General features: G+C 32.1%; 1 protein-coding gene across 1 annotated transcript; it reads right to left on the bottom strand.

Annotated features, from left to right (window-relative positions):
* Nucleotides 1-539: 539 nt before the first annotated feature.
* Nucleotides 540-12,878, bottom strand: LOC128240022 (dynein axonemal heavy chain 7-like). The gene is made up of 8 exons (XM_052956503.1): nucleotides 12,795-12,878; nucleotides 12,301-12,478; nucleotides 8,695-8,832; nucleotides 3,827-4,057; nucleotides 3,216-3,368; nucleotides 2,684-2,861; nucleotides 2,422-2,525; nucleotides 540-1,671 (listed from the first exon to the last, which is right to left on the bottom strand). Exons 2-8 carry the CDS (start codon nucleotides 12,370-12,372, stop codon nucleotides 1,459-1,461), a joined length of 1,089 nt encoding a protein of 362 aa, XP_052812463.1. The 5' UTR covers nucleotides 12,373-12,478; nucleotides 12,795-12,878; the 3' UTR covers nucleotides 540-1,458.
* Nucleotides 12,879-15,947: the final 3,069 nt, after the last annotated feature.

Below are 15,947 nucleotides of genomic sequence, written 5' to 3'. Positions count from 1 at the left end.
AGTACACGTAGAATACCCGTGATTAAAAGTTGAATATACTTTATATAGACCCACGTGTGCATGTTGTAAGAGTACATGTAGAATACCCGTGATTAAAAGTTGAATATACTTTATATAGACCCACGTGTGCATGTTGTAAGAGTACACGTAGAATACCCGTGTTCAAAAGTTGAATATACTTTATATAGACTCACATGTGCATGTTGTAAGAGTACATGTAGAATACCCGTGATTAAAAGCTGAATATACTCAGATCTACATGTTGTAAGAGCACATGGGCTGAAGATACCATTTATAAACATGTACATGTTGTGTAAGAGTACATGTAGATTTCCCCTGTTCAAAAGCTGAAGATACTTTATATAGACTCACATGTGCATGTTGTAAGAGTACATGTAGATCACCCGTGTTCAAGGGCTTTATATATAATCATATGTACATGTAGTCCAAGGTAAGTGTAAACTTTGTCCAAGGCCATACATTGTAATTGAACAGAAATAATCACATATGAATCTATGAACGGAAACAACACATTTCACAAAAGAATTTATTGAAGATTTGAAAACAATAAATACATATAAAAATACCAGGACGGAATGTCACGTAATACTATCACATCAGCAGTAACAGTTGAAGGAAAACATTGATAATTATTTTATTGAATGTATATTTTTAAAAGAAATATATGTATTTTGGGAAATAGCAACGTATTTTCCGTTGTTGTCACAGTCTTTAATTTGTTTGTGTAATTCAAAAAAGTGTTAGTTAATTGTCAAAATTCACATGCTTTCTAGAGCATGCACCTAATAAAATAGTAGTTTCTATAAAAATTGATTATTTTTATAACATATTGGCTATGTCAAACAGATAAAGCTATCACAGACGAATATAAAAACAAATATATGCAAATTAACAGTTTTTATACGTAAATACATCAATTTAAGTATAAGTAAGCGCTGGCATTAATGTCTTAATGAACTACTTGAAATATCACTTGTAAATACATAAATGCATTAAGCTCAAACAATCAAAACCAGTGTCTTTGAAGCATAAAAAATAACAGCAGAAAAAATAACGAAAACACATAAATAATTAACTGGTCACTACACCAATTTGCAATCCAAGAGGATTGTTTATACAAGTGGACATAACACAAATACCAACTGGGTGCCCTGTTTCTGGATATGTAAAACTATAAAAATAATCATGTAATTATAAAAAAAAGGATAATGAATATGATTGTTTTTTGTGGATTTTTGGGAGGTTGACATTTAAGAAAAGTGTACGCAAATTAATCAGAAAAAAATTAAAGCCGAAATGTGTATCCAGAGGTTACAGAACAATAATTCAGCGTTTATTTTGATTAAGTGGTGGCATTTAAAAAAAAATAAAATGGTCTGTAAGCTTGATAATTGTTCATCACAAATGTTTTCATATTTATAGAGTCTGCATATTAAGCTAACACCTAATTATCAAGCTGACAGAGCATAGCCACCCCTCGCTGTACCCAGTGGTCTTCGGGTTTGTCCGTGGGCACGAGCATGCCAATAACGTAGTGGTGGAGTGACCAGTGGTGGAGAGGACGCCGCGGCGCTCGCTGGTCTTGTAAACTGGGATGTGGTACATATTCTCCTCACTCAGGTCCTGACGCTTGCACGGCTTTACCCAAATCTGCAAGGGGGTTGGGGGAGAAAAAATATTTAGGTTCGTTTCTTTAAATGTTCATATATACTCAATCATTGTTTAAAGATACATGTAGATCATTGATTTCCACGTCATAATTTATCTTAATCCAGATCTACAAAATACAAGTACAGCATTACACACTCTGGCCCAAAGCTGCCATGCGATAAAATTTAATTAAAATGCTTTAAAATCAAGTTACAATAGTTTGTTATCTTATTGAACGAAAATGAGTTGTTAAGATATTATCCTGTCAACTAATGTTGTAAGAAATTGTAACGCATACATGTATTTCAACATTAACACAAATATATGAAGCCAAAATGTTTCTGACAATAGCGGGACATTAACTCAAAAACATAAAATGCGCATATTTTTTGCTAGTTTTTAATTTCACAAATTAGACATTCTTAATATTCTCAACAATAGGCCAGATCAATTTACCCTGTAAGACAAATAATGGGAAATAGAGAAAAAAATGTGTTTTTTTATTTGTATCGTTATATATGATAAACAATGCGGGCTGACGCCTTCAACTTTAGAAATATTTGCGAAATCCTAAATACCGCCGCAAATTTGCCTATGCCTATCCTAAAGCACTAAACTTATTTCAAACATTGCAACCTTTAATGGTTCCCTCATCTACAAATCTACTATTGTTTTTGGCAGATTTTTAATTATCTAATATGCTGTAGAAAAAAATCAGCAACAGGATACTAAATCACACGAGCACTTTACCGTAGGCACGGGGTCAAATAGGATCTTGGGTTGGGATTCTCCGAGCAGTTTTGTCTTGCGGTCCCAGCGCGCTCCTTCAAGGTACAGGCCATTCACATACACCCCTGTAGGAAGAATAGAGAAATGAGTATATTTGTATCATTTTTTGAGTTATGACCAAGGTTAAGCTTTCGCAAGATGACGCTAACGCTGTTGACACCTAAGTTGTGGGGTGTTTTTTTTTAAATGTACGAACTATAAAAGTATATCTTAAAACACTCACCATCTTCCGGTGGCGTGGTATATTCCTTGTCGTCGAGAACCTCATAATCAAAGGCGAGCAAATCGATTGGTATGGTGTATTTACGGGCGTAATTCTGCTGTGCACCCGTCAAGAACGCCTGTGTGAAGTAGAACCCAGAGAGCCAGAACACCGTCGGGGCCTGGTTCTCAAACCAATCCTGTTATACGGAACAAAGTTAATCTATAATATTTACCACATGCTATTTAACTTTGCAAAAACTTGTTTTTTTTCGAGTTTTTAATTTTGGAACTGGCTGCAAATAAGTAACACTGATTCATCTTCACACATTAATCAACAAAATGAGTAGATTTTTGTTGAGTTTTCACGCTATCAAATGCCTTTTGTAAATCAAGCAAACGTAGCATTTGAAAATTTCAAAACATTCAAGGCATTATCATCCTAAAGTTTACTTTCCTTGTTGGTTTTCAATACTTGCAATCATTTTGTAAGACCAGTGATGGAGCTTGAACCAACAAACACTTGCATGGCCACTTCAAACCAAACTTCTCACCTGTAGGAATGCAAGCCTAGCGAGGAAGTCATTGACATATGATCCGAGGGGTTTCAGGGACGGGTACGAGCGCTTCATCCACATGCCTGGAATCTTGCCTTTCAAGATGCTCATGACCACCTCCTCAAGGTCAGCCGACATCACAACCAGACCCTATGGGACAGAATGGGGTGGGGATTAAGAATGTTTTACTCAAATAATGTATAACAAAACACATGATTGAAATAACTGGTCAATGCTGGGAAAATACGTAAACTTCACAGTCTCATTGTATACCGAAGTTATTATGAAGTGTAGATTTCAATGAGCAAAGCAATTATTATTATTAGAATACATATCATAAAGTTCGAATATATACATATTTCATAACAAATACTGAAACCTGTGACAGATATCAGTGTGTTATTCACTTGACCAATTATAATTATATTAGATCTAATTTTGAAAGAAAAAAGAAGTGGTGAAATACGCGTTTAAAGAGTTTTTGTATTCCTTCTGTTTTTACATAATTATGACCAAATTAACAACAAATTATACAGATCGTCACCTTAAAGAGCATATCAAGTTAATTTGAGGAAAATAAACTTATGTCTTATACTGTTTATGCATACCTTGATAGCCTTGCGGATGTTGACAAGACTGCTCCGGATAACAGATAGGAGACGGTTAAAGCGCACCATTTCCTGCATGAGCACCGTGTTCATGCTCTGTTTGTATGAGGTCGGGAAGCGACGTAACACCGCGTCTGTGTCAAAGTTGGGTGGCAGCTTCGAGACAATATCACCAGCCACTTCGTCGACGATGTCATCTGTAGATTTTCCACCTCCTGAAGAGGCTCGAGCCTGAGGTAAGCAAAAATGAGTGTGTTTTATTTTTTACTTAAATGTGGATGAAATGCTCACTGCAATTTTCTATCCTATCAATGCAAAAAACATTAAAGAAGTACATTAAGTATTTTTTACCTTCATAGAGCTGTTATCAATTTCTGATGATAAAACGAATATAACTTTCATATAAGTAAGTATTATATTATGTCAAATAACATTAAGAGCAATTTTAATACATTTGTATGATCTTAAATATAGCAAAAGCTTATATGGCAAGCTATAAATAAACTGTTAAAAATAACTTTTGATAATAACTGGCTATAACTATGTTAAAAGAAAGCTAAAAGATATATTGTGAAAAAAAAAAACAAATATTTTTTATCCGTTTTATCTGCCAACTTGTAACAGAGAAAAAAATAAGAATACAAGGAATTATCTAATCAGCCAAGATAAAATATTTCCATACCAGAATAGCACTGTGCAAGTGAATTGTGCTCAAGGTTTACTTTTTTCTTGTACAGTTAGCATTAAACTTAAAATCAACTGTGTATGTGGAACTATGTGATTTCTCCGACAAACACTTCGTTGTTTGATTCGTTTCATTGTAATTTCAGTGAGGGTTGTTGTTGTTTTTCTCTCAGTACATGCTTATTTAAAAGTGAAATAGGAAATAAGACATTTGTTTTCATAGGGGGGAAGTACAATGGCTTGATAAATCACAATGCTGATTCCAACAACTTTCAACAAACTGCTTTCCAGAAACTTTTGCCTGTAATCGGCAATATATATCTTGTCTTTATATATACGCTTTAATAATTTCCGCGGGTTTATAGTGCAAGTCAGCTGAAACTCAATATTGAAATATATAATAGAAGGCATACTGTTTTCATTTAAAAACAATGGGCATAATAAGTCAACAAGTACAAGAGGGAAGCTTAAACTTTAGTGATATGACTTTCTACACGTAAGCATTTCCTCATAAAATCCCTGGCAAATGAATACACAACAGTCAATGGAAAACAGTTTAGTGTCATTACCATCTGAGCCATTTGAAATTCAAGGCTCTGAATGCATGCAAATTTAGAAAAATTGAAGAAAGAAAGAAAACAGAATGCTTGCATATAATTATTATAATACCTATATTCTGTCTAATCGTAACAAACATCCATATATGTGCAAGTGTATGCAAGAATACTCCCATAATTTATCTAACAATTCAATAAACCTAGCATATAATGGTATGGGGCGGTACTCATTAACATCTTGGCGAAAATGTTCAACTTAGTGGGTTTTTAAAGGAATCTAACAAGGTCTGCATACCAAAACTATGAAAATAAGTAAGAAAATGGTCCAAATAATATGTTCATCTTAACAGATTAGATAAAAAGTGGAGGATATTTAGAATAATCAATGCCAAAATATTCATCAAGCTGAACATTTTCACAAGGATGATTTATGATAACGGGCTTAAAAGCAAGTTGATAAGGCAATAATATGGCAAAGCAATGGCATAATGTATCAGGTAAAAAATAAAAAAAGTAACCTTAGTAAATAATAAGAGATCATCTAATAAACAGCCCCTAATAAATTGGACTGAAACTACAATCTAAAAAGAATATCTTTGTTGTTAATTAGTAGACAAGTAAACATGTATTGTTGAACACTGATATTCATTAAGGTAAAAATAACATATTTTCTTCTATTTACACATCATTTTAATCTGGAAATATGTAATGCAAATGTATAAAATATGAAGCACATATAAAACTAGTATATCGAAAATTAGGTACGAAAGTTTTAGCCGTAAACCATGCAAAGAAGGTTATTATATTGTTCCAATACTTTGACATGTTTGGGCGCAGCATGTTTAACAAACTGTTCTCATGTTGCTGCCAATAAAATCAGGTTAATTTCATTCTCGAATTATCTTGTACCAAATGAAAATAAACCTACTTAACTTACTTTACTTTATGTACAATGACATATTAGACTATTTACAATTGTAAAGTTTAATTTTGGCTTTTCAGTATTAACTCCAATTATTTAATGGCCATCATGTCTTTGAGCATATAACGAGATATTGATTTTCAGTAAAAAAATAAAGTATTTAAGCTCACAAATCAAACAATTATTTTGGCTATATATATTATTGCTTCTCAGAAATGTTCATTCGAAAACAATATAGTTGATGTGACGGCACCATTATGACAAGAATATTTAAAAAAAACCCATATATTTACATTCACACTTGATTTTATTTTTCCATAATAATTTTCGTTTATATTACATGACGCGGTCGGCCTTTCGTGACCTTTGAAGGCTCATTTTAACAAGAAAGAATTAAATATTTCTGAACTACAACCCAAGATGTAAAATAACCGATACCATAACAGTAGCCTCACCCAAACATGTCAACTACCAGATAGCTAGAATACCTAGATCTAGTCTGAATAATATATGTGGTTACATGCTACTCTCCCCTGAAATATAAAGCAAGGGAGGTAAATCTTACCCGTTTCTGTGTATGAGAGTTACACAGAGTTGAAGAGTGCAAGATTTGTTTACCATGACGCAAAGTTTACGTTGTACACCAGCAATGGCATAACATACGGTTGGAAAAGACAAAAACAGATGGCAATGTGTTAGCAAAAAGAACAATAACTTTCGTACATAAAACATTTGTGATGCCAACGTAAGACAAAGCAAAATAAACAGGAACAAAAACACTGCCACTTCAAACACTTTGCTAATTAATTTCCATTTTTGTTTCCTTTCACAATAACCTGGACTGGTATTCACAAAACATCTTACTTTATTTCCTAACTTTAAACCATTTCCCTATTTAAATGATATAATCTCACTGGTCATATGATATACTTACTTAATGATTACTACAAAACTTTATTTAAAGTAACTAAAAAGCATACTTGAATATCAAAAACGCTTTTCTACTTAAAACATATTTAGCAATAAAACGAGTTTTATTAAGTTAGGAAATGACTTAATATGTTTTATAAAACACAGCTTTGTATGTCAACTTCGAATGTAAAACCAGCAGACATTTAATTCATACACACAAACACCCTGAATAGGACACTTCAACTTTGAAATTCTAAACGAAGAACATTTCATTCACGAAAACCTAGATCGATAACATGGAAGAATTCATAGCGTTTGTGGATATATAATATATAATATTAACTGTGAAAAAAGGTGAACAGTTTTCAACAACAACTTTTCTTGTGTCAACATTGACAATAACTTTTGACTTACACCCCTTGGCCCTAAATAGTAGTCAGAAGAATCAGATTCATTCATAGTTCAGATTTAAAAACATAGATACATTTTGCATCTTTTATAATTCAGACCTAAGTCACATTCATAGATCTGACTTTCAGCTTCATTTTTTAATCAGACTTTTAGCTTCATTCAAAGATCAGACTTTCATCTCCATATAAACTTTTGGCTTCACTTATAGAGCAGATTTTTTTAAATAAGCTTCATTTATTGATCAGACTGTAAGCTTTATTTATAGAAATTATGTTGAGGTTCATTTATAAGGTCTGACTTTTTTTCAAATAAGCACAAACCTTGATAAAACATTTCATCTAGTAAGACAACCCAAAGTCAAAGTAAACTCAATTTTTAAAAAACACACCACAATTAGTTTTTTGAGCGTTTCATATGCTAGGATACAATCGGAAATAATGATTACACGAGTACATATCAAACATTGTGAAAAGATCCCCCAAATAATCATGAGGCTGATATTGAATATCATATATGTCCATAACCACAAAGAACTCAGAAAATAATCGATGGTAACTTATAACCCAAGCGTAAATAAATCAATAAATAATCACACATCATACAAGGAATAACTTATTTATCCAATGTGATATATCCATTATATTTTAAACAAATTTGATATAGAGAAGTGATGACATGGATGTAATTTCTGTTCACACATTTTACTCTCAAGAAATTCTATAAAAGAATGTATGCATAAACACAATTTAACATACTACAAATGTTAATCAATCAGAAATGGGAAAAAAGTCTACATGAGACAAAACGATCGTAAATATGTAATTGTTCCTTTATGCCCTCAGGCAAGATGTGAAAAGCATTCAAAATGTTAACACATAACTTGCGTGAAGAACTCATAAAAATGTGTTTTGGGATTGTATTTTGTTTATACTATATAACTTGAAAAGGTCCATTTTTACACCCATGAATCACAATAAACCACTTGTCGATCACATCATTGTCGGCATCTCCGGGAACTTTATTTTTGTTCACACTACATTAGTACCGTAGGGATATTGACTAACAAAATCTCATTTTTATGAATATAAATTAGGCAGGGAAGAACACTCTTCTTGAAGCCGCATGTAAATTTAATTCTCTTCAACATAGAAGATAAACGATGACGTCAATGGTTTTGCTACTAAAGAACACGCGACGTTATTGCAATGGCTTAGATTAGGAAGAAGTAACCCTGCATCACCAGAGATACGGCCTCATTAATTATTCATGATAACGTGATTTTCCTAGCAAAACGTCCCACGGTACTCAATGTTGCTGAACTTGATATTGTACCAGAGGTATCCGACAATGCAATCACATGTACACAAGCACCATGCACTAACCTGTGTGAGAAGAATGTTCTCAAATAGCAGCCTGGTCTCAGCCTGGTCTTTCGTGATGTCTGCGTTGTCGTGCATGCCGAAGATGCCCGGTTTGGCATTGTGGGGCAATTGCTTGATATACTCTATGTAAGTCTCATACTGGAAGAAAATCAAATGTGGAGGCTGAGAATTTCATAAGCCTTAAGATCTCGTTCAAGTTAAATATCTTATGAATAGCATTCATATTCAATCGAGAACAATGTAATAATGAATTCTTGCAGCTCGGTACAACACTAAATTTGGCAAGAAATGCATATGATTCTTAAAGAAATACAATAATTAACAGAGTGGAATGCAAATAAATAATTAACAAACCGCAAAATGAAAAGGGAAAACGCAACTTTCCCTTTTCAGCATGGTAACATTTTTATTCAACAGAAACCCTTTGTAATGTCCTCAAAGCATTTCTGTAGGATTAGAAATATCTTTGGGAATATTACCAAACACTTCATAGTATAGTATTGAAGAGTTATAGTGTGGTTTTCAACATTTCTGGTAATATTCCCAAAAGTATCCATAGTATGCCAGGTTTTCTGGGAATATTACCAATTTGATCTTGAAAATTTGGTAACATTACCAAAACATTTTGAAATATTTCAAAACACTTTGTAGCATAGTATTGAAAGTTGTGGTGGGGGTTTCAACATTTGTGGGAACATTCCCAAAATAATCGATACTATGCCGAGAGATTTTCTAAAATATTCTTCAACTATGAAAAAGTCACAAATATTTGGTAATATTCCCAAAAAATGATGAACATTTTCTGCTAGGATTCTGAATTTAATGTCCAGGTTTTCTGGGAATATTACCAATTTGATCTTAAAAATTTGGTAACATTACCAAAACATTTTGAAAATATTTCCAAACACTTTGTAGTATAGTATTGAAAGTTGTGGTGGGGGTTTCAACATTTGTGGGAACATTCCCAAAATAATCGATACTATGCCGAGAGATTTTCTAAAATATTCTTCAACTATGAAAAGTCAACTATGAAAATATTTGGTAATATTCCCCAAAAAATGATGAACATTTTCTGCTAGGATTCTGAATTTAATTTCCAGGTTTTCTGGGAATATTACCAATTTGATCTTGAAAATTTGGTAACATTACCAAAACATTTTGAAAATATTTCCAAACACTTTGTAGAATAGTATTGAAAGTTGTGGTGGGGGTTTTAACATTTGTGGGAACATTCCCAAAATAATCCATACTATGCCGAGAGATTTTCTAAAATATTCTTCAACTATGAAAAGTCACAAATATTTGGTAATATTCCCCAAAAAATGATGAACATTTTCTGCTAGGAATCTGAATGTAATGTCCAGGTTTTCTGGGAATATTACCAATTTGATCTTGAAAATTTGGTATCATTACCAAAACATTTTGAAAATATTTCCAAACACTTTGTAATATAGTATTGAAGAGTTATGTAGGGGGTTTCAACATTTGTGGGAACATTCCCAAAATAATCCATACTATGCCGGGATATTTTCTAAAATATTATTCAACTATGAAAAGTCACAAATATTTGGTAATAATCCCAAAATAAGTGATGAACATTTTCTGCTAGGATTCTGAATGTAATGTCCAGGTTTTCTGGGAATATTACCAATTTGATCTTGAAAATTTGGTAACATTACCAAAACATTTTGAAAATATTTCCAAACACTTTGTAATATAGTATTGAAGAGTGATGGTGTATTTTTACCATTTCTGGTAATATTCCCAAAAGTATCCATAGTATGTTGAGAGGTTTTCTAAAAATTAATAAAAACTAGGGGTTGTCACAAATGTTTGGTAATTTTTTGAATTATGAACATTTTCGTCTAACATTTTAAAATTCATCTTGGAAATAAGCCAGGTTTTCTGGGAATATTACCAAAGTTAATCTTGAAATTTCTGGTAACATTACCAAAACCTTTCGGGAATATTACCAAACATTTCATATTATAGTATTTAAAGTTATAGTGGGGGTTTTAACATTTTTGGGAACATTCCCAAAACTATCGATATTATGTCCAGAGATTTTAAAAATATTCTTCAACTATGAAAAGGTCACAAATATTTGGTAATATTCCCAAAATAAATGATGAACATTTTCTTCTAGGATTCTGAATAAAATGTCCAGGTTTTCTGGGAATATTACCAATTTGATCGTGATATTTGGTAACATTACCAAAATTATTTGAGAATATTACCAGATGAACTGAAACAAACTAATTCAACAAAAAGCCTTTGAAAACTCCACAAATAGTTTCTGTAGGACCAAACAGTTCATAGTATAGTATTGAAAACTGGGGCTTTTCAACATTTTTGAGAACATTCCCAAAATAATCCATAGTATGCCGAGAGATTTTCTATATCATTCTTAAACTAGGAATAGTCACAAATATTTGGTAATATTCCCAAAATGAATTACGAACATTTTCCGTTATCGTTCTCAAATTCATCGTGAATACAATTATATTATCTTGAAATATTTGGTAACATTACCAAAACATTTTTGGGCATATCAAAAGATGAATTGAAATAAAATAATTCCAAAAGAAAAAGCTCCACGTGGGCTGCTGTAGGACATGAAACATTCTGGGAATATTACCAAAATCTTCATTGCGTAGTATTAAAATTAACAGCAGGTTTTTCAGCATGTTTGTAATGTTCCCAGAATAATCTATAGTATGAATACAATTGTTCTAAACATTTCTAAAACATGCAATATTCGCAAATGTTTGGTAATATTTCCAATAAAGAATATAAACATTTTATAATAAGAGATGTTTGTCAAACATTAATCCCCACCACCCCCTGAGCGCCATGTTGTCACTTAAATGACAGCTGATTGGTCATTGCCATTGGGTGACTTTAAGGCAGTTTAAAGATTATGACCATTCAAAGTGTGAGGATAGTAGACATAGTGTTCAATCGTGTTCAGATGATAACAGATATTTGCAGATAAAATGTCTCCTCTTAGAAGGGAATAAATAAATACGACAATATTTTAATGGCGAATATGAGTTATGACCATGACGTTTGACTCTGCTATAAGTGTTGATTGATAGAACGACATAGATTATATATTCCTGGTTGTTTAAACCTACTAGAATGTTATTTCAGTATTACAGGTATGTCTCTTGCAATTTTACAATTTGACAATAATTATTTTAAATACAAGTGTGGACTTTCGCATATTATGATTTTAAAAAAAAACACAGAAAAGAACAGAACAGACGTTTATAAGTCATATACATCAGAACATCGTCTAAACACATACACTTAGGTTTTTGATATCAAATGCTTGTACATGGTTAGTGCTATGGTTAAAGACACAAATATGTTGACGTAAAGGCAGCAGTATCAGAGGATGAACTTAATTAATAATAATAATAATAATTATTAGGAATGACATTACGAATACATACTGATTCTTTAACATAATCGCAGGCTTAACCAGCTCACATTTATTGACAGAGAGTTAAATATATTTCTGGGAATATTACCAACTAAATCTTGAAAGGTTTGGTAACATAATCAAAACAATTGGGGATTCTTCAAACTTTTCCAACGTACAGTCAACTCTACAGTTGAAATCCTTCGTCTATACTTTTTCTCTAGCCCTGATGATCTGGCTCTGGGATACATTGCTATGAATACATCATCTCCTACATGGCTGTAGACGTTGCACTTCCCCTGTTTTCTTAAGCTTTAATAACCTCCGAACTGGTCTGCCGTTTCCTGTTTTACTTGTCTGAAAAATAATTATAATTGATAAAACATTATCTATGAACTTTTTTTACAAGCAATTAAAATTTAACACGGTGCATAAATATGAACTGGTCTGCCTTTCCTGTTTTACTTGTCTGAAAAATAATTATAATTGATAACATATCTATGAACTGTTTTTTTAAGCAATTAAAATTTAACACGGTGCATAAATATGATCTATTTGTTTATTGTTCTTTATTATTTAAAAAATAATACATGACTTTATGGGTAACTTAATTGTAAAAAGTACAGTCTTCTGCAGCAAATTTTCCCATTTTTGCAGGCAGTTGAATACATACATGTATGGGTTTCTTTGGTGTTGATGTATGAAGTGGCTGTGTGGGTTCCTCTGGACTAACAACAGCCAATGGTTCATCGGACTCCTTGAATTAAACCGTCATTTTAGTATTGTATCATGACTTTTTTTCCAGTTTTACTTCTTTATGTGCAAAATTAAATATAATGTCAAGAGTTTGTGCCTTCCAAACTTATATTCTAATAAAGGTTACACAGGGTCACTGCTTATCAACATTTCTGTGATAATGATCTGAAGCAACATATAAGACACAGTCTTTAATACTCCTGACTGCCCAGCTGGTATTCAATTCCAATGCACATGTTTCAAACGAGCTGTACATCTTATTTTTAACTTTTTTGTCGTTCATTAAATTTCATTTGATTCAGTTAACTTGAACTTTTAAGTTGAAGAATTAATTTTGTTGTATACCATTATACTTACATAAACAGTTTCGAATGATCTCTATTTGTGGGATATTATATATTTTTAATAATAAGAGCTATCACTAAATTCATGAATATCCCCACACGCCCAAGTCAACTCATTTTAAATACGACCTCGTATGACAAAATTGAAGACCGAACACAAGCTATCGCCAGTTAGGCTGATAAAGAAATCATACGAGAAAAAAATGACTTAGATGTCCCTTTATCAATTTCAAGAACTGTAAAGAAAACATTGTGATTTCAGTTTTAACTTTTAATTTATCAATTAGTGTAGGCCAATTCTCTATGTATGCAAATATTTACCCAATTCTCAAGATCATTTTGATACATGCACTAACTCACCACAAGCTTAACACTGCAGTATCAGTCAAAACAAAGATCATCTGGGTATACACACATTCAACAGCCCAGCAGGATGGCCCACTAAGTGGTAATTAATTGACTGGTACAATTTCATGGTGATTTCATGGACTGATTAGCCTTTTTCTCAAAATGAGGAGTAAATGGGAGGCAATTTCTCTGAATTGTAGAGCGCAATGGACTTAGTTTAATGGCACAAGCTAATTTTTATTTTTCGCCAACTACCTTAGGATACGGCAATCTACATGCCAATGGTACTTACTAAAATATTAAAATTCTAACCCTTGTAGAAAATTAGTTTTCAGTTTAACCGCACAAAGGCATATTTATAAACCTATTGACCACTATACACGAGGTTATGAACACTTGCAGTCCTACAGTTAATGCCGCTACTGAGCATCAAGCTATGCTCGGGCTTATCAGTGGAACTAATCTAACACAACTGTAAACTGACCACTTGACCCTTTCCCTGCTGGGAGCTGTTTGCCTGACTAATTTGAGAGTTATAGTTGTTCTTGTCTTAAGATTTGGGCCATTTTATGTTAGGAGGTTTTTCTTGGTATTTCAACTTTCGCTATCTTGATTATTAAAATAATATTATTATCGAATGCTTTTGTATAAAATTTGTATATCATAGTTATTATTATTATTATTATTATTATTATTATTATTATTATTATTATATACGGTAGTCCAAAATCCACTATACTGACGTCCATCAATCATTGTGCAATGTTTAAATGACGTCATAAAACAAGTTTGTCATGAATGTAACATTTATTACGAAATCATGAATCTTTTAAGTGATTTAAAGCATTGTTATATATATTAATAACATGTTGATCCGGAATGTCTTATTCAACTGTTGTTGATGTTTTAAGATATTGATTTCAGTCAGTAAGCGCCTCGTGCGACTTTAGTCGAATTTCATTCCCTAATCAAAACGCACTACTAATAAGTTATTACCCTATTATAAGATGCTTTAATATACATATATTTTCTTTTTCGCAAAGAGAAAATAATATGGAGAAAATATATTTCTGGAAAAATGCTCTACATGCATTGTATTACAGAAACATGTAATAAAAGTTCAGTGACTGCTGTGATTAAAAATTTACATCACTGTGCATGTAGGAGTGCAAACGATCAGAAAAAGTTGGATAATTTTAAATATTATATTAAAATAAAATGAGTCATATAACGTTCAAATATACTGGTATGATATCAAAAGTCCGGACATAGTGGTTTAAGATATAATATTGCTTTGTTGTGATCATTTCTCATATGATGATATAACTGCTTTGAAACAAGTATTATATATATATATTATATATATATTGAAATAAGGTAGCAATGTTTTATGATAATTCCGAAAGCAAAGACAAAATAGTTAATGAGATATATATAAAATATATATATATATGAAAAGCTTCCATGCAGTGTGTATAATGTTTAATCACTCTTCTAATGAAGAATGTTCTCACACAACAATGCAAATTAAGAAGAGAAATCTTACAAAGAAAACAAACGTTGATTTAACTGTGTCAGTAAAGAAGATTTTAATCGCTGTTCAAAAGCTATATTTTAGGAAATGAATTTTCTAGAAAATTACATAAACGAAGATACACAAACATAAAGAGGGCTTATATAATTCACATGAAAAGTGGGCAATGATGTTTTTTTTGAAATGCATTTTAGCAAAGACCACATGTCAATGTATCAATAGAAACCTATAAAAGTTCAGTTTCAACATCAAGGTAATATAGTGCTCAGATTAAAAAAAATGAGTTGTAAGCTGTGTTATAAGTAATAAGAATATCTAAGTACATCAATATATGACCTTATTTTTTGGCAAATGGTTAAAATATTACATTTATTTTATATTACATCTTATCCCCCATAAAATGGGGGGGGGGGGCATACAGATTTGCCCTTGGTCGTCCGTCTGTCTGTGATTCCGTCTGTAAGTAATATGCCAACTTGTGTTACTTAAAACTCGATTATATTACCTAAAGTCCAGAAACCTCGGGCGTTATTTAGGTAAGGACGTTTTGCATCTCGGGTTTCGTTTCCCACTGCACTTAGTAAAACCAGAGTTATTATAATTTAATCAAAAAAGTATTTCACAGAAAACATACGAACCCAATCCAAGTGATGACTTCAGAGTTTACAAACTTTAGACTTTATAATTATGAGACTGTTAGCAATTGGATAATGTTGCTATGATTTAATACGGTTGAATTACGCGTAATCATCCTAAAGTGAAAAAATAGCAATGTATCAAGTTTGCAGTATTCTTTTTGTTCCAAAAATGCAGCAAAAGAAAGTATTAATTTTCATTTGTTGTG

This window comes from Mya arenaria, chromosome 7 (assembly GCF_026914265.1).
Source record: "Mya arenaria isolate MELC-2E11 chromosome 7, ASM2691426v1".
Lineage (NCBI taxonomy): Eukaryota > Metazoa > Mollusca > Bivalvia > Myida > Myidae > Mya > Mya arenaria.
The sequence above is the reverse complement of the archived record's forward strand: the minus strand, read 5'-3'. Positions and strand labels throughout refer to the sequence as shown.

What these genes read in the sequence shown, in the direction of transcription:
- LOC128240022 (XM_052956503.1), bottom strand. Translation starts at nt 12,372, where the DNA reads ATGTATCCCAGAGCCAGATCATCAGGGCTAGAGAAAAAGTATAGACGA. An exon ending in AGAACATTCTTCTCACACAG is followed by an intron (nt 4,058 to 8,694) that starts GTTAGTGCATGG and finishes TGCTTACCTCAG; the next exon opens with GCTCGAGCCTCTTCAGGAGG. An exon ending in ACATCCGCAAGGCTATCAAG is followed by an intron (nt 3,369 to 3,826) that starts GTATGCATAAAC and finishes TCTGTCCCATAG; the next exon opens with GGTCTGGTTGTGATGTCGGC.